Below are 25,883 nucleotides of genomic sequence, written 5' to 3' on the forward strand. Positions count from 1 at the left end.
GGCGATGATCAGTGAGTAGGCTCGGATCAGTGGCAGTACAAACTCGAGGACCTTGTAGTTCACGATAGTTTTTATTATGCGTATTTTAAAACTATTTACTCTTCTTCGATTGCACTGCTTTTGGTGGCTAGATAGTATGCTGAACTTTTTGTATTACGTTGGATTTTTCAAATTATGATGGATGTTTTAACTTGGATTTTATGATTGTGGTATTTGAAATGAGTGGAGTTTTAATATAAATTTTATTTTAATATGCGTGGTTACCGTTAAATTGGTTTACGAGTTATATTTATAATAAATTATTTAATAAGAAAATTTTAAATTTTTTGTAAATATTAAAGTAGTACTATAAGACACGGTTCTATCACATCTACAATCTAAGAAAATGTTTTTTGCATCTTAATAATCAAAACAAACATATAGAATACATTTGTCGTCAGAATTTACCCATTACATATACTTTTTAAAGTTAAATTTTGACTTCTCTGGTTCTTTTTTTTTTTTTTTTACAGAAACTGTACATTTAGATTTCTGGGGAAAATACTATAGTATGTTTATCTTCATCTTCAATCTTCAATATATAAATATGTAAGAAAACATGATACAAATCATATTTGGGACACCATTTGTGTATTAAAAAAAAAATCATCAATCTACCAGTCAAAAGAAGAAATTTATATGCTTAAACTCAAATCAAAGCAAAAAAGACAGATAATTTTGATTTTGTTAATCAACTTACTTGAACTTCATTATATATAATTGTCCGATAGCATTAATTTACCATTAAAACAGAACAATCTTTTTGTAGCTTAAAACAAACTAATGGCCTAAAATATGAATCAAATTTATGTGGTTTCTCATCTTGGAAGTCCAAGATAAAATAATATAAATTATTAAAACTTTATAAGAAGAAAAATAAAATCGATTTTCATCACGAAACAAATAAGTTTCAATTACATTCGTTTCATAACTTGTTCCAATGAAGTTAGAAAATTAGCTAGATTTGTTTAATCATGTACCTTTACTGATCACATTAGACATAATTTTAAAGAATTCATCGGTCAGTTATACATATTTTCCGATACTAATTGTAGCCGGCCTGATCTACATCGGTTCATATGATATATTTATTAGTTATATGAAACGTCTGCCCTTTTTTATTGTTTTAAAAGTACTAGAAATTTTTTTTAAACACTCAATTCTCGGCCATGTACATGTACCACATGAAAATATTTTTATAAAATATTTTACCCTTCTAACATAAAACATCATCCGACTAGTATTTTAAAAATCAAGTGAAATAGTCGTAGAAATGAAATCGTCAGCTGTTTTACCCAACCTAAAAAGCAATAAGTTTGAAAAGTATAGCTCATACTAAACCTCTCAAAAATCTCTCAAAAGCATAAATAAATAGTCTTAAATTCTTTAACATAAATCCTGAGTCATAAGTCGTAAATGCGGAAAAAGTAGAAACGCTGGTCCTCGGGTTGTGTGCGCTTTCAGTCCAGTCAAATCATCCGTCAAGACTTCCCTCAACCTCAACTGCATCCATCACACCTAGTGAATCTAAAGACTCAACACTGTGTTTATTTTTTTCAGTGCAGTTGCATCGGCCAATTTCTTTTATATTGTTCAATATCATATTGATTTCATAAAAATATCTATAAATGAGAAATCTAAAGAACTTATTATTTATTTAATATTTGTCATTTTCAGAGCTATTATATCCAATTATGTTGTTAATTGTAGCATAAAAAAAAATCCTGAATTCATATAATCTTGACTATATTATAATGTGTAAACCCCTTAGAATAACAATATTTGGTAATGTTAATGGATGTCTAAATTTGCTCTTATCATTCTTCTTAGATATTCAATAATTAAGATAAGATAAGATGCAAAAATGTAAATGTTCATTCAAAAACCTCCCACATTTTCTCTCATTGTCTCATTATTTAACCATCTCATTATCCTAACATAGAATCAAATATTATAAATAAATTAAAATTTTTAAAAATAAATTTGAATTATATTTTATGAACATACATTGCATGTGCTCGGTGCACTAGCACTGACTAAAATTTTATAATAAACAAAAGTTTCTATTAGATCATCTCACATTTCAATTGTTTCAGACGGGTTTTCGACCCGATCCGATTCATGAAAAATTAAAATATTATATATATATATATATATATATATATATGGTTCTTCCGTATTTTTTTTTTTGCCTTATTTTTGCGTTTTGTTTAGCTTTACTTTATTGATGCAAATTTGAAGAATTTTTGTTAACTATAAGTAATTTTTTGAAATGATTTTCTGTAAATACCTATAATCAAATTTGACTTCGCTCGTATTTTGCTGAAAAAGTTGAAGAACTTAATGTAAGTTGATTTTTAAAATTAGCTTTAAGTATCAAATATATTTTTAGACCACATTTACAATAACACACAAATATATTAAATTTAGCTAATATGATAAATACAATTATGCAGTTACTACTTATTTTATTATATCTTTATTTAATTTCTATTAATACTAAAAGTTTTATAGAATTTTATTTTTTTAGTATGAACTAGTGTATGTTTTAAGAATTGATTTTGAGAAAAATAAAGTAATGATTTTGATAAATTGCGCAAAATTTTCATGTGAATCATAGTATATGATATTATATGATTTATCAATGATTTGAATTTTGTGCATAATGACTTAAATGATGTATAAAGCTTTTTGTTTTCTATTAATGTCCATATTATTCTTTGATGTTTGTCAATATCATTTTTTTTACTGTTGGTTTTAAAAAATGATGTGAATTGACTTTGGTTTTTGACCGCAGTGATTCTTAAGAGTAAAAAATTTGAAAAATCTTTTTTGGAATTAAGATAAGGCCATACATCAATTCAGTCTATATGTGAACAAAATATCGAGTTCAACCCAAATAACTTATCGAGCTGAATTAATTTGAAAAATCAATTTGTTTAATTGGAATTTTGGTTTTAGTTATTAAAATCTGGTACAGGCCGTTCTTGACAAAAAAATGATTCAATCACAGTTGAGCAACACTGTCAATTTAATGTATTTACAGCTACAATAGATTTTCAAGTTGATCAAGAGCTTAATAATATATTTAAAGATGAGACAATTGAACTTCTTAAACTTAGTTGTGCTTTGGAACCTAACGAAAACTTTAAGCTTCTTAATGTTGATAATATCTATCGACTTGTTGAGAAATTCTATTATCTTGATTTCGATTCACAAGATTTGTATCATTTGAGAATGTAATTGGATAACTATAAACTTAATGTTGCTGACCATGAAATATTTCAAATTTTATCAACTATTTCTGAACTATGTCTAAGATTAATTGTCAAGAACCTACGATTTGATTAACAGGTGATTTATACATTTTTATATACGTCGTTTACTTATTTATCGAATCTGATATATTTATTTAATTGACAGCTTGATTCGTCTTGTTTTAACTCGTCCCGTTTCTATAGCAACAACGGAACGAGCATTTTCATCAATGAAACTTGTTAAAACAACTCTTCGTAACAAGATGGAAGCATAGTTTTTCGGAGATTCTATGGTAATTTACATCGAACGAGATTTGATTAAAAAAATTGATAACGATTTAATAATTAATGAGTTTTATTCTAAGAAGAATCGAAGAGCACAATTTCAGTAGTGTTTTAGCTCCATGTTTTTGAAGGTATTAAATACTCTTGTTCTACATTTTCATGAAAGTCAGTGTTTACATATTTTTTATTTTAAATTTTTTAGTTAATTATTTATTTTATTAAATATAGTATGAGACCGAGGCAGCCCCGTATAATTTTGAATCCTTGGTCCGCCCTGCTCAAACGTATGATCATTGATCGAGTAGCGTTTATTATATTTATGTACATATATATTTGCATTTGAAGAAAGAAAACTACTCATTCTTTGTTGACTCTTCAACTTCTCGATATTCTATTTATAGCATCATATTTTTCAAATCACAATATTATTATTATTATTATTATTATTATTATTATTATCATTATCATTGATATCATCTATCAATTCTGGTGTGCTCTTCATCTCCTTCCTAAAGAATCGTTCTGAATTCTCATTTATTCCAAATCTAAGTTGTTTCTAGCTTCCGTTCCGATCGAGGGCCTAATCTGCATAATTAATTGAATGACGTCTGTAAGTTGCGTTTTCATGCATGCATTAAGATATTTATTGCACAAAATATGTTACTTGATTATTATGATGTTATATGTGTTGACGTTCCAATTCTAATGATTAAACGATACAGGGATTATTGGGGGTTTGATTTCGTGAGTGTATATTAATATATATACATATTCTCCAAATCTTTTATTATGTGATTTAATTAAGCAATCTGAACTTTTGATATTTATTATTATTACGCAGCACGAGAAAGGTCGGCCTTTGCCGAAATTTGGGGAGTGGGACGTGAACAATCCGGCATCGGCTGATGGATTCACAGTCATATTTGCCAAGGCTAGGGACGAAAAGAAAGCAACCGGTACAGCCACTGGCACGGCAGCACCCTCGCCGCCGCCACCTTCCATGTCTCAGCCACACCAATCATACAATGACCCCCGCAAGGTTTTTCTATTTCCACCCCACAGCTTATAGTGCACATTGTACATAATTTGATCAGACTTATCGATCGTATAGTAGCAAATTGTATCTAAGCTGGCAACAAATTATAAAGTTGAAATCTTTCGTGTATCTTGAACATTTTCGTTGAAATCTTTAGAAAGTTGTCCTTTTTTTTTCCGCAGAAAAACTGGCTGTGTTGCTTTTGAAAAGTTGGAAGAATTTGTGAAAGATGGCATCGGATGACTTAATATAAAATTCGAAACGGGCTGTGATCATATACATCGGTTGCGAAAGATGAGTACTGTAAATAATCTATGCTTTTATTCGAATATCTCCTTTGTTCTTCCTCAATATATTTTGAGGACATTTGTAAAGTGAGTTGTTTAAATTGCCCGACCATTTATTATTCATGTTTGTTGTTATTCTATTCGGATTCACTGTAAATTAGTTTAGGAAAGATTTAAGTAGCTGGCTTTAGTTTTTACGCACTTTCATGTAAAAAATTTATGTAGTTTTTTAGATTACAAATCCCGATTGATCCATTTTCATGCAAATCCAAAATAAACATTACAATATTTGATCAAAACTCAGATGCAAAATAAAACATATATAACAGTTGATTCCAACAAACTGATCAGAAATCATGAAACGTACGCTGAAACTATAAAGTACCAAAACTAATTAAACAACAATCCTAGGAACAGAATCATCATGCGAAAAAATGAAAAACAGACACGATCAAGAACAGGGCATACGAGAAAAGGGCATTGTTCTTGTAAGCATGAGACTTAGCAGTGGAATCCTCGTCCTGCCCGATAACCCAAACGATCATTCTCTGTCCCCTTTCGCAGTGACCGGTCGCCCCGCTTATGAAGTAGAAAAAGCCCGACCGGTCCAGCGTGTAGATGGTGTCCCCCTTGTTGGAGAAGAAATTGGGGCGACTGGAATTACATTCGTTGTACTCGGTCTTGTTCACTTCCATGACAGAATCTTTCTTGTATTTGAAACCTAAACACGTACACGAATGAATATGCATGTTAGTATCAGTAATCTTGAGCCAAAAGCTAGCACGTACTTTATTTGATTTGTAGTACTTACGAACGGTGTCCCCAACCTCGAACCTTTCCCGAGAGGCCCATTCGTTGTAGAGATCGGTCTGATTCGCTGGCGGCACGGCCCAACCGGCCCTGTTGGCCGCTTGAAACTGGAAGCAACTCCCCATCTGCAACGACAGTTCTAAGACACAAACAAATGTAATGAAAACGAAGGGTTTCATGATGAACTCCATTACTATAAAGCTGTATATATATATATATATATATATCTTATCTTACGCTAAAAACTATTCAAGAAAACTAGGAAGAATCAGCTAGAGAGTACTGTGGATGGCTAGCTGTTGTTATATGTGTGTGTATATATATATAGAATTAAGAAGATGAAGATAAATGCTAGTATTAATTTAACGTGAAGCTGGTAATGGGTGAGTGGGGTGTAACGGTTGAGCGTTTTGGTTTAGTGGGTCAAAGGACTTTGATTTTAACTTGTATAACTGTATTTTATAATATGTAGTGCTGCGCTCTCTCATTTATGCCTGATATTTTTTAATTAATATTACCGAAATGTTGTTTACAAACTTTTTCTACTTTATTTTTAGTTTTGTGACTTTCCAATAATTCCCTATTATTTTATTCATTTGGGGTGATGGAGCAATTATTCAAGTGAGATACTTTTTGTTCTTTTAAGAAATGTATGGTATTTTTCTAATAATTTCATTTGTTAATCATATATTATGTAAAATGTTAGAATAAGTGTTAATTTACGAGATTGGGAATTTTCATTTGAGAGCTGAAAGCATAAAATAATTTTTTGACACTCTTGATTGCAAAGTGTACCACAAAGCTGTTATTCATTCAACATCTTCGACAAAAGAATGCACTGCTTGGCGCTTGCTCTACAAACACTCCAGAAACAACATAATTTCTTTCCTGTTAAATGGTTTGCTCCTCCTAGGAACATCAGCAAAATTACAGAACCCGGAAAAATCCTTCCTGATACGCACTGTTTTCTTCGTCTCCGGTGGTCGAGCACCTAGGATGTTCATATCAATTGCAGCACCATACATCCGTGCAGACCGGATGACTGCGTCATACGCCTTGGTAGACAGAACAAGGCCCTCTTTCTGAGCTCTCAAATGCAACTCGTATGCCAGCTTTGCTTTACCATCGTTTGCTAGTGCCTCAATCAATATTTCGTACGTTATCTCGTTGGGCATTATCTTTTGAACTTCCATTCATATCCTGCAATTCCAAGATTACTACGAGGACATCCGCTGATTATGGCATTGAAAGTGACAACTGTAGGATCGACCACCCCTACAGCAACCATTTGTTGTATCATGGATTTCAATATATTGAATTTACCCTGTCCAGCATGTACTGAAGCAATGATGGTGTAGGCACATAAGTTCGGTTCGATTCCAGACTCGAAGGGCCTCATTGTATAGTTTCCCTTCTCAAGAGCACTAAGCAATGCACCATCCTTCAGAATTATTTGCACATCATCTGCATCTTTGGCTGAGTGTGAGGCCCACGCCAAAGCACGAACATCAACCCTTGCATTATTCGCATCATCTAACTTCATATCAAGATCAATTCCTCCATCATCGTTCCCTGCACAACCATAATTCTTTTTGTCGCCACCATTATCAACACAACAAGGCGAGTTCCTATCCTCTAATTTCTCATGAGAAAAATTGTGGAGTCTTCTTCCGAAAAATCACTAGATTTATCTATATCTACTCCAATTTCTTGTTCCTCCACTGCCCATGCCAAAGAAATAGAAGTGCCACGAGAACCTCTATTTGGCTTCAATGAGAAATATACTTTGCTTTTGGGGTTCACGTATAAGAATCTTCATCTCAACTCAGTATTTGCACTTCTACTCCTAAAGCCTCTCGACAAACACAACATATCATGGGAAATATTTAAACTTTTTTGTCTTGTAACCAGATTATAACTAGAATATGATTGAAAATCCAACAGAAAATTTTTCTCAGCCATTCAAATTCTATGAACTTGGAAGATTGAATTTTTTTCTTTCTGCAAAATTTTCTGTCTTGGCTGATAATCTTGTAAATAACGATTTGATTATATATTAATAAAGTTACAAGTTTATGAGGGGAAACAACAAAAATATGTGTATATACAAAAGAGACAGAATAAGGTTCAACCTACCCTGCAAATAAAATAAATAATTTAGATGTTAGATATGAACGATCAGTAACAGTAGTTAGCCTCAACCTTGAGACGAGGGCGTTTGTCAGCATTGAGCTTTCGGACTTGGTAGCGTATTTTCTTGGAGTGAAGCCTGTTACGCCTCTTTTCCTTGTACCTCAACAAACTCGCTTCCCTTTGTCCCATTTCTGGCACCTTCCACAACCCCATCACCTGCTAATCAATCATACAATTTAACATTAAAATAAAACCAGACTCGTGGAGGCGTGGATCGATTCAAATTTCAACCAATCAAAAGATACAAAAGCTGTTTCTTTCACTTACACTCACTATTTTCAACTTTGGCAATTCAAATTATCCAATCCAATAATTCTGCAAGTACCTTCTCAAGTTTTTTAAAATTTGAGACGATTTACAATAAAGTAAAGTGCGGGGGTATTTAATTAATCTAAACTCGGTAAGTCAAATAATCACGTGTGATGATTAAGTAATAAATTAAGCACAGAAAAGTGCAAAGTAAAAGGCACGTAATAATATTAATTATATGAGTAAAAGTAGGATTTAAAAACAGAAGAGTTGAAAATCTTACGTTATATGATGACGACTCCTGCAAGAGTAAACAATCGGACATGTCGGGGACGATCTGCGAATTCTCTGCATGACTGCATCCACATAAAGCGGGCCTTTGTTGGACCATACCTTCAAGATTTCTTGATAATCCAGCTTCAACGCAAGCCCTTGAATCGCCGCCCGATCGTCGCTCAGCCTCGGATCCACGGCGGAGCTTGTGACCTCCTCCTCCTTTATCTTCTTCCTCTCCACAACCTCCAAGTAGCACACCCACTTCTCCTCGCTGGAGTCCCGCTCCCTGTTCTTCATCGCGTTGCGTACAAGAGCCTAACTGTCTCTGCTATCGTGACCCCCGTAGGTGTATGTCAGCGAGGCCGATGAAGGGGACGGATCATTTCGCCTGAAACCAAAAATCAAGAAACCTGAAACTTTACCCGTACGTACTTTTGAGTTTTGAGGATTCCGTCAGGCCCGCCATTACCTGGTACTGTTGTTGTTTGTGGCGAAGGACGAGATGGAGGGGGTATTGGCGGAATCGTCATCCAGAATGCCAGTGAGGGTGGCGCCGCCGTATGTGGAGGAGAAGAAGTAGGCGACGTATTCTTGATCTTGGGTACGAATCTCTCTGTCTTGAAGTATTTGACTTTCCGGGTGCTGCGGGAACAAGTTGGCGTGCGTATCTGGATTTCCTGTTAGGGGATAGATTGAAAATTTATAAAATAGATGATCAAATCGTAACAAAATAAATATACATGATTAAATTGTAATTTTTCCTAACTAGTAAATCAAGTTCACAGTAGTTAGTTACATACAATAACTAAAATTAGGTAAATTTAAGACTGAATTTGATGGTTATTTTATTTTATTTAACAAAGAATGATAATGGTGTCAATAATGTGAAATATTTATGTAATCGACTATTTTTGGTCAAATGGACCAATTTTTTGGATTTTTTTTTTATTTTAAATTTCTGGTTTCTATCTTCAAGCCCATTTTGAGAAAGTACGTATTGCAATAACAGTTATTTTCCATGATCCATAACCAATCTAATGTAAAGCACTTGGTTTGCTGCCTTATCGGAGTTAGTTTCAACGGCCCAATTAGAAATCTACTGGGGCTCTTAACTGGGCCACCGACCTGCTGAATTCTCTTGTGATTCACTTTGAATTTTTCTCCTTTAATTCTCTATCAAATTCAGCCCTAATTACTAATTAAGGGTGAGTCCGTCATTATGATGGAGTCTCACATCACATGTAGAAAGAAAGAGTTTAGCCCATAGGTACAAGTTCTATATTATATTATAATATTACAAAACAAACACAATAATTGGACTCGCACTTGAAAGTCAAAAGTCTCTTGGAAAGTTATTGCTACGGGTTGGTTCCACTCTTAAATTCCATCTCAAAAGTCTTATATTAGATTCCAAAGCAAAACTAACTTAACCACCAACTAAATGTAAAACGGATTAATGTTTGAAAGCAGCATGCAAGTCGTGTAAATTGGCCAGAGAATTAGGCAAACATGCTGAATCAAATCACGCCATTTATCCCGGAATTTTCCCCTTTATAAACCACACTTATTTACCACTACCATTTATCCAACAACCATTCCAAACAATATGTCCAATATCACCATTAATTCCTCGTTATCGTTATTCTTCTTCTACTTCTTCTTCTTCTTCTTCCTATTCTTGATATCTCATCCAGTGCTCTCCACATTCTCTCATGTTCAAGACCCTGATCTCGTGGTACAAGATGTGCATCAGTAAGTGCAACATAAGCGTGCAATCGATCTCGAAATTAAGATATTATCGGCATGCTTCATATTTGGTAGGATATTCTAGAGTTCGTTCCACGATTTGAAAATGGGATCTAATTGTTTATTTAAGATCATTATGTTTCAGCCTAGAACCAAATTCTAAGTTCTTTGTACTCTGTTTTCATGATTTTGTTAAATGGAGTAATGAGCTTCTAATTGTTTATGTTTAATATTGTCTCTAGTTACTACACAATTTTTCTCTGAACTAACTATATTTCCAAATCCTGCAGGAGCATTAATGCGTCCAGAAGAAACTTAGGCTACCTCTCTTGCGCTTCCGGCAACCCCATCGACGACTGCTGGCGGTGCGATCCCAACTGGGAGAAAAACCGCCAGCGTTTAGCCGACTGTGCTATCGGCTTCGGCAAGAATGCAGGTGGTGGCAGAGACGGCCGCATCTATGTCGTCACTGACCCCGGGGACGATGATCCAGTGAACCCACGGCCTGGTACCCTCCGCCATGCTGTGATCCAAAACGAGCCGCTATGGATAATCTTCAAGCGCGACATGGTCATACGGCTAAATCAAGAACTCGTAATGAACTCCCACAAAACCATAGACGGCCGCGGCGCCAGTGTCCATATATCTAACGGCCCATGCATTACTATTCACTACGCGAGTAACATAATTATCCATGGGATTCACATACATGACTGTGTGATAGCCGGGAATGGGATTATCAGAGATTCCCCGCAGCATGCAGGGCACTGGGAGGTTTCTGATGGAGATGGGATCGTCATTTTCGCCGGGAAAAATATCTGGATAGACCATTGCTCGTTGTCGAATTGCAACGACGGGCTGATAGACGTGATCCATGGGTCGACCGCAGTCACGATTTCGAATAATTATTTCACTCATCATGATAAGGTGATGTTGTTAGGACACAGTGATGCGTTTGGGCAGGATAAGAATATGCAGGTGACCATTGCTTTCAATCATTTTGGAGAAGGGCTGGTTCAAAGGATGCCTAGGTGTAGGCTTGGGTATTTTCATGTGGTGAACAATGACTATACTCATTGGGAAATGTATGCAATTGGTGGAAGTGCTTCTCCTACCATTTATAGCCACGGGAACAGATTTCTTGCACCCAATGATAGGTTTAGAAAAGAGGTAACTAATGAAGATTCAAATATAATCAACATAGAGCACGAGGTTTAATTGTAACTAATTTCAAATATTGTAGGTGACGAAGCACGAGGATGCGCCGGAAAGCAAATGGAAACACTGGAACTGGATATCGGAAGGCGATCTGATGTTGAACGGTGCCTTTTTCCGGCAATCGGGAGGTGGAGCTTGGGCAGCATGTTCGAGGGCATCAAGTTTAAGTGCTAGGCCAGTTTCTCTCGTGGGTTCAGTCACCAGAACTGCTGGGGCACTTAATTGCAGGGCTGGATCTCGTTGCTAGCTAGTTTTAATATATATATTACAATGAAGATGTTTGCTGTTTTTACTTCCCTTTAATATTCGCTAGTTGAATCCCACAAGTTCTTGCGTGATTGATGCTAATATTAATTCAAGCTCAGTGAACTATCTATAGGGACCGCTAAAGTTTGATTTCAAGAAAATAGGAGAAGAAAAGCAAAAGACCCCAAATATGTCGAAGGCTCTTGGCAAGAGAAGTGTGAACTACCCATCTAATCAATAGAGAGACTCAAAAAACATAAATAAGTAAACGACAATATCATTAGTTTTTTGGGAAAATTCGATCCTCAGTTGGTGGTGGTATAAAGGTACCAACAACAAGTGCATGGTAGAGTAAATACACAACCAAATGAAAGAATTGAACTTATAGAATTTGAAGCAACACTACTTCTTTATGCATTAACATTTATTACTCGCGATCGAATATATATAATTTTGGGGAAACTCTTCTGCGATTCTATATATATATATATATATATATATATATATATATATATATATAATTTTGGGGAAACTCTTCAGCGATTCGATCGCGAGTAATATGTTTTATATGATCTTAATATTTATTAATAATTTAATTTTTTTCAACCTCACTCTTCTCCATTCGTATTCCCAATATTACCTTAATATTCGGAATATTAACAATTTTTTAATTTATAACATTATTATAATAATTTTCTATGAATTTGATGTCAATGTTTAAATAACTAACATAGATAATAATTTAAAGAACCTCGTGAACATTACAAATTATAAAACAAACAAAATGATAAAATAATAAGTTTACAAATGAAAATCATATATTTATAATAGTAAATAGATGTTAGTAATATTAGCAATTTTTTTAAATATATAACATGTAAACTAAATGAAATTCAAAAGTAAAATCAAATTAATAATTATCTTGATGAAATTAAGTACACTATTAATGATCATATTAAATTAACATAGAAAATGACTTAAATAACCTCATGAACATAAGAAATTGTAAAATAAATGAAAGGGTAAAATACTAAGCTCACAATTCAAACTCATATATTTATATTTTAAATAAATAAATAAATAAATTAAATGAGAAAAAGATGTTTTATATGATCTTAATATTTATTAATAATTTATAACATTATTATAGTAATTTTCTATGAATTTGATGTCAATGTTTAAATAACTGATGTAGAAAATAATTTAAAGAACCTCGTGAACATGAAATAATAAGTTTACAAATGAAAATCATATATTTATAATAGTAAATAGATGTTAGTAATATTAGCAAATTTTTTAAATACGTAACATGTAAACTAAATAAAATTCAAATAGTAATATTAGCAATTTTTTTTAAATATGTAACATGTAAACTAAGTGAAATTCAAAAGTAAAATCAAATTAATAATTATCTTGATGGAGTTAAGTACATTATTAATGTTCATATTAAATTAACTTAAAAATAATTTAAAGAACCTCGAACATAAGAAATTGTAAAATAAATGAAAAGGTAAAATAATAAGCTTATAATTCAAACTCATATATTTATAATAGCACTCAATTAAATTATATATATATACATATATATTGCGTGTGGATCGATATATATTTTAGCAGTAAATATAAAGATAAAGAATTCCGAGGGATGTCCCAAGACGTGTCTCTCAACAAAAAGGCAAGCTATATATATCCATTTTAACGAACAAATTAATAAATAAAATGAACAAATTAACAATCAAGGAAATTTAGAAGAAGAAGAATCCAGCGGCAGCGGCGGTGCCAACAGCAGCGGAGATCTTAAACGTGGCGGCGCCGCTATTGGGTTTATCGGCTGCGGGTTCGCTGGGGCTAGGTGCTGCGGCAGAGGGAGTGGGAGCAGCAGCATCGGCGGCGGGGCCTGGAGGAGATGAGAGCTCCTCCTCGGGGGAGGCGGCAGGAAAGGATTCTGGGGCGGCGGCGGAGGCTGGCACAGGTGCAGATTTCGGGGTGGCACTGATCGAGGTGGCGGTTGGCTTCGACGGAGCGGCAGCCGGTGATGATGAAGGTGCGCCATGTGGTGATTGGCCGGAAACTGCGACCGCGAAGGCGGCGACCAAGACGAGTGCGAGAGCAACCATTTGACGTGCCATTTTTATTCTGCTAGAATTAGTTATCTTTTCTTTGAAATGATTGTCCTCTTTTGCTTGATTCTTTTAGGCTCTTGCAGTACTTCTCAACTTATATATCGAGAAACACTGCGACAATAAAGAATGGGGAAAATAAGAGCTGAGGCGGAGGGGTTATAAAGGGCGGAGGGTGGTGGGGTGGCGTACGTTGGAGCCATGCAAAACTGTGGGCATATAATTGTCCAAAAACAGGGGAGGGCCGAGATTAACGGTCAACGGCTTATATTACATGCAAAGGCACCAACATTTGTGATTGTAGTGATGATAGCGTGATTATCTCACAGCCTCAGTTATTTGTCCAATAGTAAATGTTAAAGAAAAAAGGTATTCACTATCAATTAAATATTGATTAATGCAATCGATTTTATAGTATGTCAGTGTGTGTGTGTGTGTATATCATGGTTAGTGAGATCGAAATGATACGATAATAAGTTGAAACATAATGATAAAATAGTTATTTATAATTCTATTTGATACCCCTGTAAAGGTCCGGGATAATGGTGACCCATTTCCGGGTTAATGATGACCCGGGTTATCGGTTGAATAGCCCGGATCAGAAGACAGCTGCCCGGGCACTTCTTCTCCACCCGGTTTCTCATACAGGTACCCAGGTAACCAACTACCCAGGCCACCTCGAGAATTGCACCACACTCGAGTGTGATCGATACAGGCAGCCTAATCCGTCAGAACCACTTGGGCTTGGAGTGTCCTAGAAGTCATCAGAAGCTACAAGTATGGGCAGCCGACTTGCCATACTTAGTAGGTGGCACAAGAATCGAGGTATCTACCCCATTTTCTACTATAAATAGCAGGTATTAATGTCATTTAAACATTGAGAAATCTTGGAACTAAAAGCACTTACATATTTCCCTTCAAATATTGCTTGTGTTAATAAAAAAAGCCTGCTGACTTAAGCATCGGAGTGGCCACGCCGGACATCCCTCCGGCGCCCATTCACGAGTTACTTTCTTGTTTACAGGTGTTGATCCAAGCCATTATCTTCACTCAAATTCCCAAACATTATAAATTATTGATTTGGTCCGTTGGAGCCTTGTACCCGGCTCACCTATTTTAACGAGATCACATCATTGGCGCCGTCTGTGGGAAAACACTGAGTTCGAGACGTTGATATGGCTCGTACGAGAAGAACCAACCAGGGTAATTCTCACGCCCAGGGTGATGGGGGGCAAACTTCAAGACAAGCTGATGTTAATAACATTGGAACAAACCTCATTACCCTGACCCCTGAAGAGTTAAAGAAAATGATGGCCGATGCCATTGTGCTAGCTATGGCCAGGAAGGAGGTCTCTCACCCTGTCACACCACCCGGTGATAAACAGGGATGTGATCAGGGATTTGAGCAGGAGCAGGAGCAGGGGCAGGGAAGGAGGGATAACGAGATGGTAGAAGAAGACGAGGGATCCAGTGCTGGGTCCAAATCTCCTACCGTGGCAGAGGAATTGATGGAATTAAGGCAGAAGATGAAGGTCTTGGAAGGACAGTTGGAAAGACGGAGCGTTGCCCGGGCAGTCCCGAGAGGATGCCCGTTTTCTGATATCATCGTCCGGGAGCCTCTTCCTGGAAATTTTAAATCTGCGAAGGTGAAAGACTATGATGGCAATGCAGACCCGGAGGAACACCTGGCCAGGTTTGAAAATATGGCCATGTTGCACTGTTACACTGATAGAATCAAGTGCAAGGTGTTCCTAACAACACTGGTGGATTCAGCTCAGAGGTGGTTCGAAGGCTTGACTTCCCAAAGTATCAGTTCCTTTGGAGACTTCCAGAAGGTGTTTTTACACCATTTTAGCAGCAGTAAAAAGTACAAAAGACTGCTTTTAGCCTTTTTGAAGTTAAGCAGAACCCAGAAGAGAGTTTAAGGGCCTATATCAGAAGATTCAGCAGAGTGGCCTTAGACGTCCCTACTTGTGCCACTGAAACGAAGACTAATGCATTCACCCAGGGTTTGAGAGAGGGTGAGTTCTTCAAGTCACTTACTAAGAAGGTGCCGGGAGATTTCGAGGATCTATTGTCGCGAGCAGAAAAATATATCAATATGGAGGAGGCCCATAAACAAAAGAGGGACGCTGTGAGAAAAGAAAAAGGAGACCGGATGTCTAAGCCCGAGGAGAGGTGACAGAAAAGAGGCAATACAGGGCACTTTTCTCACCACGTGCCTCTGAAAATTGCTCGGGAGAGGGAAGTGCAGGAGTGCAGCAGAGATTTGGCCCCGGATCATCAGTTATCCCGGCCAGAAAAAAGTGGATTTTGCTCTTTTCACAAAGTATGCCACCATAACACTGAAAACTGCAAGGCACTAAAGGGGAGTTATGCCTCATCCTCCATCCCGGGACCCAGTAACAATAGCCAGAGGCCGAGAGTGCCACCTTGGACATCTCGGCCACCAGGATCCAGCGCCCGAGGAGGAAGTGTGAGGAATATCCCGAGGATTGAGCCCAGTAGAAGAAGGGAGCCTGAGCCCGAGAGAAAAAAGAATTCGCCCCCTGCCACAGGAATGATCAAAATGATATTAGGAGGCTCTACTGATGGAGATTCTAACCGGGCAAGGAAGGGGAGAAGCAGGAGGGAATGTTTGGAGGTAGAAGGAGCAAGAAGGAATGAGGCGATCATTAGTTTTGGCCCGGAAGATTTGAGAGGGGTGAGTCTGCCCCACTACGACGCCTTGGTGATCCAAGCCCGAGTGGCGAATTATGATATTCTACGGGTCTTTGTGGACTCAGGCAACTCTGTAAATGTAATTTTTAAAGATGCCTTTGTACAGATGGATTTGCAGGCTACCACCTAGAGGCTGTGGAGACTGCCCTCTTTGGTTTTGCTGGCCATATGGTTTACCCGGAAGGGGAGATCATGTTGCCATTAACCTTGGGTTCTCAGGATCTTAAGAGGACGGTGATGACTTCATTCACCGTAGTGGATTCCCCGTCATCATATAATATCATTTTGGGGAGACCGGCTATGAACGAATTGAGAGCCGTAGCATCCACATACCACCAAAAGATAAAATTTCCAGTTGGAGCTCGGGTGGGAGAAGTCCGAGGAGATCAACCATCCTCTCGGAAATGCTATGTGGAGGCAGTTCGGGCGGATCAGAGTAGAACAAGGAAGGAAGGGAAAAAGGCAAGGGTGGACGGGGAAAGAACGATGGGGAGAGGAGAGGTGCATTTTGTGGCAGAAGAAGAACAAGAAGTAATAGAAATTGGACCAGGCCAGCAAATCCGGGTGGCCCGAGATCTCAGTATATCCACTCGGAACATCAATTGAACATCCTCCCGGGATCTCACCCAGTAAAACAAAAAAAGAGGCACTTTGGCCCGGAAAAGGACAAAGTAATTGATGCGCAAATTAAGGAGCTTCTGAAAGCTAGCCACATTAGGGAAATTCAATTCCCCACATGGCTTTTGAATGTGGTCTTGGTACCCAAATCTACTGGGATGTGGCGCATGTGTGTAGACTTCCGCGATCTCAACAAGGCGTGCCCCAAAGATCATTATCCTCTGCCTAGGATTGATCAGCTGGTGGATTCCACCTCGGGCTATGAATTGCTAAGTTTCATGGACGCATACCAGGGGTACCATCAAATCCCTCTGGCTAAAAAGGATCAAGACAAAGCCAGCTTCATCACCTCGGGAGGTACATTTTGTTATATTGTAATGCCTTTCGGGTTGAAGAATGCAGGGGCTAGTTACCAGCGTCTGATGGATAAAGTCTTTGAGAAGCAGCTGGGACGGAATGTGGAAGTCTATGTGGATGATATTCTATCCAAATCCCGAGAGGGTGCCAGCTTTATTAGTGATCTAGAAGAAACTTTTGCGACTCTCATGCATTATGGAATCAAGCTTAATCCTGCCAAGTGTATTTTTGGCGTGAAGAGTGGCAAATTCTTGGGATACATTGTGACAGACCGAGGGATCGAGGTGAATCAAGAGAAAGTCGAATCTGTGCTAAGCATGCCAACTCCCCGATCTGTCAAGGAGGTACAAAAGCTAACTGGGAGAATTGCTTCCCTTTCCAGATTTATTTCCCGATCAGCACACCGGAGTTATCCTTTTTTTCAAATCTTAAGGAAGGCCCAGCAATTCGGATGGGATGAGAAATGTGAACATGCCTTCCAGGACTTGAAAATTCATCTTGTCGGGCTCCCGGTGTTGGTGAAACCAGAACCTGGAGAAAGATTATATGTCTACCTGTCCGCTACAGAGTATGCTGTCAGCTCTGTTCTAATAAAAGAGGAAGGAACTGATCAAAAACCTGTCTATTATGTCAGCCATGCTCTAAGGGGGCCCGAGCTCCGGTATAGCGAAGTGGAGAAAATTGCTTTGGCCCTGGTCATGACCGCCCGGAAGCTAAGACCTTACTTTCTGTCACATCAGGTTATTGTTCTTACCAATAGTCCTCTGGGTAGGATCATGACTCACTCTGAAGTATCCGGGTGAATGATAAAATGGACAGTAGAGTTGTGTGAATATGACATCGAGTACAAGCCCCGAGTGGCCATTAAAGCGCAGGCTTTGTCAGATTTCTTATCTGAAATGATCCAGCCCAGCGAGGAGGAGGTATGGAAAGTATCAGTGGATGGGGCATCTATCCTGGTGGGGTGCGGAGTAGGGGTGGTATTAGTGTCTCCCTTGGGAGAAAAGATCAAATTAGCATTAAGAATTGATTCCCGGATAACCAATAATGAAGCTGAGTATGAGGCTGTTCTTGCAGGTATTCGAGCTGCCCGGGAAGTTGGAGCTTCTCGGATTATTCTATATTCTGATTCACAGCTCATCACTTAACAAATAAAGGGCATTTATGAGGCTAAGGATGACAAGATGCTTAAATATTTACGGCTCATTCGAGCCCAAGCAGAAAGCTTCATGGATTGGAGTATTGAACAAGTACCCCGAGAAGAAAACAGTGAGGCAGACGCTTTGGCTAAAATGGCTGCTTCTTTATCAGAAGTTAATACCCGGGAGGTGTTGCATATTACTCGGCTGGTTCTCTCTACGGAGGAAGAAGCATCACCCATGCCTGAAGATTCATGGATGACACCACTGATCGCGTATATTATGAACCATGAGCTCCCTGAGGATAAAGCCCGAGCTCAAAAGATCAAAAGACAGGCCCCCAGGTTTGTTCTCTTAAATAAAATTTTGTACATAAGATCATTCCAAGGACCGCTTTTGAAGTGTTTAAATGAAAAAGAGGTGGATTATGTTCTCCGAGAAATTCATGAGGGGTGTTGTGCCGAGCACCTCGGAGGAATGTCTTTAACTCGAAAAACAATGCTTGCTGGATTCTGGTGGCCCACCTTAAAACAAGATTCTGCTCGTTTGGTCCAGATTTGTGAGGGCTGTCAGCATCATTCGAATTTCAGCTACAGCCCGGCCACTCTCATGAAGCCTATTTGGGCATCCTGCCCTTTTGATCAATGGGACATGGATATTGTGGGTCCTTTTCCGGTTGCCCGGGCTCAGAAAAAATTCTTACTAGTAGCTGTTGACTACTTTTCTAAGTGGGTTGAAGCTGAGCCTTTAGCAAAGATCACCGAGCAGGAAGTATTGAAATTTTTATGGAAGAACATTGTGTGCCGGTTCGGAGTGCCCAGGAGAATAATCTCGGACAATGGAAGACAATTTCAAGGCAAAAGAATTACGTCATGGTGCCAAGAAATGAAAATCACTCAATCTTTTACCTATGTTGCATATCCTCAAGCCAATGGTCAGACAGAAGTTGTCAATAGAGTCATTGTGCAAGCATTAAAGGCAAGACTTCAGGGTAAAGAAAAGGATTGGGTGGAGGAGTTACCTAGTGTCATATGGGCTTACAGAACTACTCCCCGGGCACCTACTCAAGAAACTCCCTTCAGTTTGGTATATGGTTCTGAAGCAGTTCTTCCAGTAGAGATCGGGCAGACCTCTTCCCGGGTAGAATCTTACCCGGAGGACAATGACCAGAGCAGGGCCATGGAATTGGACTTAATAGAAGAAAAAAGGGACAGGGCATTTATTCGAATGGAGGCATACAGAAATCGGGTGATGAAATCCTATAACAAGAGGGTCCGTATGCGAGACTTCCAAGTTGGGGATTTAGTCATGAAAAAGTCAACCCTGCTGGGGAAGTTGGGAAGCTGGAAGCCCGATGGGAAGGACCTTACAAAATCACTCGGAGAGTCAACTCGGGATCCTTTTATTTAGAATATGCGCAGGGACGTCCCCTCAAAAGGCCTTGGAATGTGTTTAACTTAAAGAAATACTATACATAATAGATGTAATTGTTTGACGGAAGAAATCAATAAAAAATATATATTTTCCCAGAGTATTGCGTTTTATATCTTGGGAGCTGCTATGACCCGGATCTTAAAAAGCCCAGGGCACTACACCCTGGCTCGGGGCACCACACCTCGACCATTCCCAAGTCCCGGGACATGATCCCCGGCCCAAGGCTCCGTACCTTGGTTCTTAAAAAGCCCAGGGCACTACACCCTGGCTCGGGGCACCACACCTCGACCATTCCCAAGTCTCGGGACATGATCCCCGGCCCAAGGCTCCGTACCTTGGTTCTTAAAAAGCCCAGGGCACTACGCCCTGGCTCGGGGCACCACACCTCGACCATTCCCAAGTCCCGGGACATGATCCCCGGCCCAAGGCTCCGTTCCTTGGTTCTTAAAAAGCCCAGGGCACTACACCCTGGCTCGGGGCACCACACCTCGACCATTCCCAAGTCCCGGGACATGATCTCCGGCCCAAAGCTCCGTACCTTGGTTCTTAAAAAGCCCAGGGCACTACACCCTGGCTCGGGGCACCACACCTCGACCATTTCCAAGTCCCGGGACATGATCCCCGGCCCAAGGCTCCGTACCTTGGTTCTTAAAAAGCTCAGGGCACTACACCCTAGTTTGTGGAATCCAAGAAATACTCCTTCTGAGTTCAGGTTTAAATCTCTACATCTGGAGTATTAATTAAGCTACTTATTTAACGTATGGACCGGGACCCCGGGTATTCGATTGAAATTACCGTTTTCTCCTACTAAGAAATACTCATAAGTTATTGCATTACCCAGGTTGCGGAAAAATTGTCAAAAATCATATTGAAAAAAGCACAGCGACGGAAAGAAATCAACATTTCCTTACAAAGTTCAAAGGCAAGAAATACAAAGGAAAAAATACAGAGTAAATTACAGGCCTATTCTAAAGTCTGCTGCCCTGATGGTTCTCCGGATTCCCCGAGAGTCTTCTCAGCCTCTTTCTCGATAGCATCATCTTTGGGAAGGGAAGCAATGGCCTTATCAATATCAGGAAAGCCCTCCTTATCTGTCAGAATCAGACCTATCTCCTCAAATTGCTCCTGGCATTTTTCAAAGCCAATCGAAAAGTATTTGTAGGCCCTATCTTCAACAGCTGCTTGGAATTCCGCCGATTGAAGGAAAGTAGTCCTCCATTCTTCATGGGTCAGCTGAAGAAGTCTGAGCTTATCTTCAGCAACTTCGGCTCGATGTTGCTGGGCACTGGCTTCATCCTCGAGATAGCTAATCCGAGATGCCATGAACTCAATTTGCCTCTGAGAAGCCTCCTCCCGGGCTATGCTCTCATCACGAGAAAGTTGAGCCGCGGCCAGCTCTTGATTAGCTGCTTCCAAGGAAGCTTGGAGACTGGCAGTTGTCTCCTCATGAAGCTTCTGAGCCCGGGCCATCTCTCCTTGGAGATGGTCATGAATATCCTGAGCCGCCCGGGCTTGCTTACCCTTCTTGGTTGCTACCGCTGCCACCTCTTCAAAGGCCGAAACTAGCATCTGGGCAGCCTGGACAAGAAGGAATCTTAAAAAAGAAAAAGGGGGGAGGGAGAGAGAGGGAAAAGAAATAAAAGAATAAAACTTACAGACAGAAGACGGTTGGACCCCTCCAAAAACCTCACACTAGAAGGAGTGCTTTTCAGGATAGCTATCTCAGCAGGGCTGAGCACCTTCTTGAAACGCTTAACACCAACAGCGGAAGCTCCCTCGAAGAAGATGTTAGCCAGAGAAAGCTGGTCGGTTGGAGGGAGCTCTTGGCGAGGTTCTTCATTGGACTGGGGGGGAGAGGAGGAGCTGGAGCAGATCGGAAGGCGCCTTGGTCACCCTCGGAAGGGTCTTCGAGAATAACCAGCTCGGGTTCTGCAGTAGCTTTTCGTTTTCTCTGAGTGAGGGGAATGAGATCTTCAGATTCCTCCAAGTTCTCAGTCATCGCCCGGGAAGCGCCATCCTGGGGAGGTTCTTCCCGGGACACCTCAGCTCTCAAGGCTGCCGCTTCTGCATCCCATTTTTTCTTTTCTTCCGCAGCTGCCCGGCGAGCCGCCATTTCCTTCTCTCAGGCTGCCTTCTCAGCTGCACGCCTTTTAGCAAAAGCTGCTTACATCTCAAAGTTATCTGCATAGAGGAGTGACAGGGTTATGACACATTAAATAAACAGGATAAAGGAATAAGGAAGCACAGAAGATAAAGTATGTACCGAATTGAGAACCCGAGCCAGCCACCTCATCAATTACCCGGTCTATGGGGTCCTCAGCCCGGGCACTCAACCCGTAGGCCACTAAGTTCTCTTCTGAGATAAGAATGGAAGAGGAGTACTTGTGTCCCTCCACGAGGGTTTGACTCAGGAGGAAAGGCTCCTCAAATTTGTAGGATGGAGGAAGGGAAGGTTGTTGGGGAAGGGAAGGGAGAAACCGGGTTAGACAGGGTAAAGGACCCGGGAGTTGGATGTAAAAAAATCTTCCTTTCCATCCCTTTTGAGAGGAAGGGATGTCATCGAGGAATCGAGCGTTTAACCGGGATTTAAGGGAAAATGCATTATCCCCGAAATGGCAAGAAAAATAATAGTGAAGGATGAGGGGGGTGATGAGAAGATTATTCATTTTAAAAAGGACATAGGCTGAGGCCATAATCCTAAAAGAATTGGGATGAAATTGATTGACAGGTACACCAAAAAATTTGGCAACATCAATATAAAAGGGATGAACGGGAAACCGGAGACCATTCCTAACCTGGTCCCGAAAGAAAGTTGTGTACCTAGGAGGAGGGTTATCGGCCCTATCAGAGGGCCCAGGTATCAAGATAGAAATGGAAGAAGGAATATTGCCCAGCGCTCGGAGTTCCTCATCTGCCCCCAAGCGTAAGGCGCTTCGCATAGAGGAGAACCAGGGAGTTCCCGGGATCTCGACCGCCCGAGGACTCGAGACCTTGGCTTTACCCTTACCTTTGTTCTTCGCAAGAGCTCGGGCCCGGGAGTGGCCAGAAGATAAAGGTTTAGAAAAGAGAGGTTTGGTTGGAAGTGCCACTGGTTTTTTAGAAGGTTGGGTAATGGAGCGACGTGGGGGAGAGGGAGGAGAATCGGAACGAAGTGCGGAAGACTCAGCGCTAGGAGAGTCTCGCGCATTCGCTCCTGAGGTGGAAGAAGTGGAGTGAGACATTTTAAAAGAAGAAAACTTACGACGATATATGCGGTGGAAGGTTGCCGGAAATGATTTCGCACAAGTAGAGTCTCGAGAAGAGAATTCGCAAGAGCTTCGCTGCAATTTCGAATTTGAGAGTAATTTTTGGAAAACCTATTAGTTAGTATATATAGGCGGTGGGGGAAGATCTCAGTCGTTTATTTAAAAAGCATGCGTGGACGACCACGATTTGCCTAGAAAATTGTACCAGGCATACGAGGGGACACACGCAATAATGTCAGACTTATCGGCTCATCGAAATACGAAACGTTCCTGATCGTTGATAGAAAGGGCACGCGTTATCATGGCACCCCGTGGGTTACCCAAGATCTCATCTTAAGCCCGGGAGGTCTGAGGCCCCGGCATCTTATCTTAATCCCGGGAAAAGTAAGGCCCCGGTACTTCATTTTGAGCCTGGGGAATTTTAGGGCCCGGTTTTTTCAGTTGATCACTTATCAGTTCTGGATATTTATTCTGATTCATTTTATGGTACATATATCATGCGGTGTCAATGAAATACGGACAATAAGAGTAACTAGATAAGCATTTATTATTATTATTCCGGGAATTCTTTACCCGTTACATCAAAAAATTCCTCTTCTACAGAGGCTATCCACTTAATCACAAAACTCTTTACAGAGCTACCAGTGAACGCCTTCATAAAGCTAGCGGAGTCGGCAATCTTCTGCAGCGTCCTCCTCTCTTTATGAAGCAATAGCTGGAGGATAAAGTCATCCTCAAAGAGGTCCTCCGTATCAGAAATCTGCAAGCGTTCCCGATACTTTGCAAGCTTGGCCACCAGTTCAGGAGTGATAGCCTCCTCCCACTCGTGAAGAAGCTGAAGTCCTTGCAGCTCCTCCCAGTAATGGAGGATCTTTTGGAAGACTTCATCTTCCAATTCAGATTTTCGTTTCTCAAAAGCCGCTTGCATGAACTATGCTGCCATGTCGGGAGCCTTCAAACCACTGGAATCCGCCATTGCACTTCTTAAGGACTGAGTTGATGGAATGTTGGAGAATAGGTAAGCATGTTACTGTATATATATATAGGAAGGAATCAGTCTCCATCGTCGATCCGAATCCAATCGGACGATCAGAGGGAATCTAGGAAATTGAGCAGGCAGATGAAAAGACGTGTACGAGTATCGAGGAAACATGCTCATTATTACCTCGGAATACGAACAATTTTCGACGGTGTCACTGTTAACGCATGCAGCCTAATGACATTCATTGGATTTCCCGAGAATACTAAACGATGAATGTTCAAAACCTGAGAGATATAGAAGCCTGACACCTCATCACTTCTGCAGGATATTTAGAGACCCAAGGCTCTTATTCACTCTGGGATATGTTTTGGAGTAAACATGCATTACTGATCGGGACAACGAGTCAAGCTCTAGCCCGACTATTTTTAGGATGTGTGGTGATACCCCTGTAAAGGTCCGGGATAATGGTGACCCATTTCCGGGTTAATGATGACCCGGGTTATCGGTTGAATAGCCCGGATCAGAAGACAGCTGCCCGGGCACTTCTTCTCCACCCGGTTTCTCATACAGGTACCCAGGTAACCAACTACCCAGGCCACCTCGAGAATTGCACCACACTCGAGTGTGATCGATACAGGCAGCCTAATCCGTCAGAACCACTTGGGCTTGGAGTGTCCTAGAAGTCATCAGAAGCTACAAGTATGGGCAGCCGACTTGCCATACTTAGTAGGTGGCACAAGAATCGAGGTATCTACCCCATTTTCTACTATAAATAGCAGGTATTAATGTCATTTAAACATTGGGAAATCTTGGAACTAAAAGCACTTACATATTTCCCTTCAAATATTGCTTGTGTTAATAAAAAAAGCCTGCTGACTTAAGCATCGGAGTGGCCACGCCGGACATCCCTCCGGCGCTCATTCACGAGTTACTTTCTTGTTTACAGGTGTTGATCCAAGCCATTATCTTCACTCAAATTCCCAAACATTATAAATTATTGATTTGGTCCGTTGGAGCCTTGTACCCTGGCTCACCTATTTTAACGAGATCACATCACTATTTATCATAAAATTTGAGTTAAACATAGGATAATGTAAGAAATTGAATCTAAAAAATGTATCAAACAGTCATCGATTTCCCGAACTAGAACATCAAAGGAATGCGAGTCAAAAGAGAATCAGAACCGAATTTCTTCACTCATCAGCTCGAATTTGAACCTTATGGACGCCAGCATGGTCGATGAGATGAATGTCTGGTTTTTTCAACTGAAGACGGACAACCCATTTCATATCCAATAGCCTATAACCCGAAGACTGTTGTTTGAATTTCATCGATTTTGCTAAAATATATGTCTATAACTTTTTGTCCATCACATTGAGGCAACAAGCATGTGGTCTCACTCTTGATCTTGTCCAAGGTCTAGTGAGCACCCGGTGTCGATCGATTGTTGCATTGAAGTCCTAATAATGGCTAATCTCATTAGTTAAGAAAGAGATCGTTCTACTCTAATCTATTGACCTTCATTGGATCTAATATTTCAGCATTTCTTGAATAACAATTTGTTTCTTCTAACTCTGTATGTTTGATTAATCCTTGCTTAGCAATAAAGCATGTCTAAACATGAG

The 25,883-nt window shown here is 39.8% G+C and overlaps 4 protein-coding genes across 4 annotated transcripts; 3 read left to right on the plus strand and 1 right to left on the minus strand.

Annotated features, from left to right (window-relative positions):
- The first annotated feature begins 4,060 nt into the window (after positions 1-4,060).
- LOC142541465 (protein NOI4-like) lies at positions 4,061-5,053 on the plus strand. Its single transcript, XM_075648028.1, has 3 exons — positions 4,061-4,191; positions 4,423-4,620; positions 4,800-5,053. The coding sequence occupies exons 1-3, from the start codon at positions 4,183-4,185 to the stop codon at positions 4,821-4,823; spliced, it is 231 nt and encodes a 76-aa protein (XP_075504143.1). The 5' UTR covers positions 4,061-4,182; the 3' UTR covers positions 4,824-5,053.
- A 156-nt stretch (positions 5,054-5,209) lies between these two features.
- On the minus strand, positions 5,210-9,084 carry LOC142541363 (early nodulin-like protein 21). The gene is made up of 4 exons (XM_075647934.1): positions 8,902-9,084; positions 8,440-8,820; positions 5,716-5,839; positions 5,210-5,625 (listed from the first exon to the last, which is right to left on the minus strand). The coding sequence occupies exons 2-4, from the start codon at positions 8,545-8,547 to the stop codon at positions 5,327-5,329; spliced, it is 531 nt and encodes a 176-aa protein (XP_075504049.1). The 5' UTR covers positions 8,548-8,820; positions 8,902-9,084; the 3' UTR covers positions 5,210-5,326.
- A 937-nt stretch (positions 9,085-10,021) lies between these two features.
- Positions 10,022-11,773, plus strand: LOC142541287 (pectate lyase-like). Its single transcript, XM_075647868.1, has 3 exons — positions 10,022-10,184; positions 10,469-11,348; positions 11,422-11,773. The coding sequence occupies exons 1-3, from the start codon at positions 10,039-10,041 to the stop codon at positions 11,641-11,643; spliced, it is 1,248 nt and encodes a 415-aa protein (XP_075503983.1). The 5' UTR covers positions 10,022-10,038; the 3' UTR covers positions 11,644-11,773.
- A 6,488-nt stretch (positions 11,774-18,261) lies between these two features.
- On the plus strand, positions 18,262-20,007 carry LOC142521149 (uncharacterized). Its single transcript, XM_075624375.1, has 3 exons — positions 18,262-18,555; positions 18,616-19,588; positions 19,703-20,007. The coding sequence occupies exons 1-3, from the start codon at positions 18,262-18,264 to the stop codon at positions 20,005-20,007; spliced, it is 1,572 nt and encodes a 523-aa protein (XP_075480490.1).
- The last annotated feature ends 5,876 nt before the right edge of the window (positions 20,008-25,883 follow it).

Source organism: Primulina tabacum, chromosome 1, assembly GCF_025594145.1.
Source record: "Primulina tabacum isolate GXHZ01 chromosome 1, ASM2559414v2, whole genome shotgun sequence".
NCBI classification, from domain to species: domain Eukaryota; kingdom Viridiplantae; phylum Streptophyta; class Magnoliopsida; order Lamiales; family Gesneriaceae; genus Primulina; species Primulina tabacum.

Coding starts and splice junctions, on each gene's coding strand:
- LOC142541465 (XM_075648028.1), top strand. Junction 4,621..4,799: donor CATACAATGACCCCCGCAAG/GTTTTTCTATTT, acceptor TTTTTTCCGCAG/AAAAACTGGCTGTGTTGCTT.
- LOC142541363 (XM_075647934.1), bottom strand. CDS start 8,547: ATGGTCCAACAAAGGCCCGCTTTATGTGGATGCAGTCATGCAGAGAAT. Junction 5,840..8,439: donor AGGAGTCGTCATCATATAAC/GTAAGATTTTCA, acceptor CTGTCGTTGCAG/ATGGGGAGTTGCTTCCAGTT. Junction 5,626..5,715: donor CGAGGTTGGGGACACCGTTC/GTAAGTACTACA, acceptor GTACGTGTTTAG/GTTTCAAATACAAGAAAGAT.
- LOC142541287 (XM_075647868.1), top strand. CDS start 10,039: ATGTCCAATATCACCATTAATTCCTCGTTATCGTTATTCTTCTTCTAC. Junction 10,185..10,468: donor GTGGTACAAGATGTGCATCA/GTAAGTGCAACA, acceptor CAAATCCTGCAG/GAGCATTAATGCGTCCAGAA. Junction 11,349..11,421: donor ATGATAGGTTTAGAAAAGAG/GTAACTAATGAA, acceptor CAAATATTGTAG/GTGACGAAGCACGAGGATGC.
- LOC142521149 (XM_075624375.1), top strand. CDS start 18,262: ATGATAAAATGGACAGTAGAGTTGTGTGAATATGACATCGAGTACAAG. Junction 18,556..18,615: donor GTATTCGAGCTGCCCGGGAA/GTTGGAGCTTCT, acceptor TAACAAATAAAG/GGCATTTATGAGGCTAAGGA. Junction 19,589..19,702: donor ATTAAAGGCAAGACTTCAGG/GTAAAGAAAAGG, acceptor GTTCTGAAGCAG/TTCTTCCAGTAGAGATCGGG.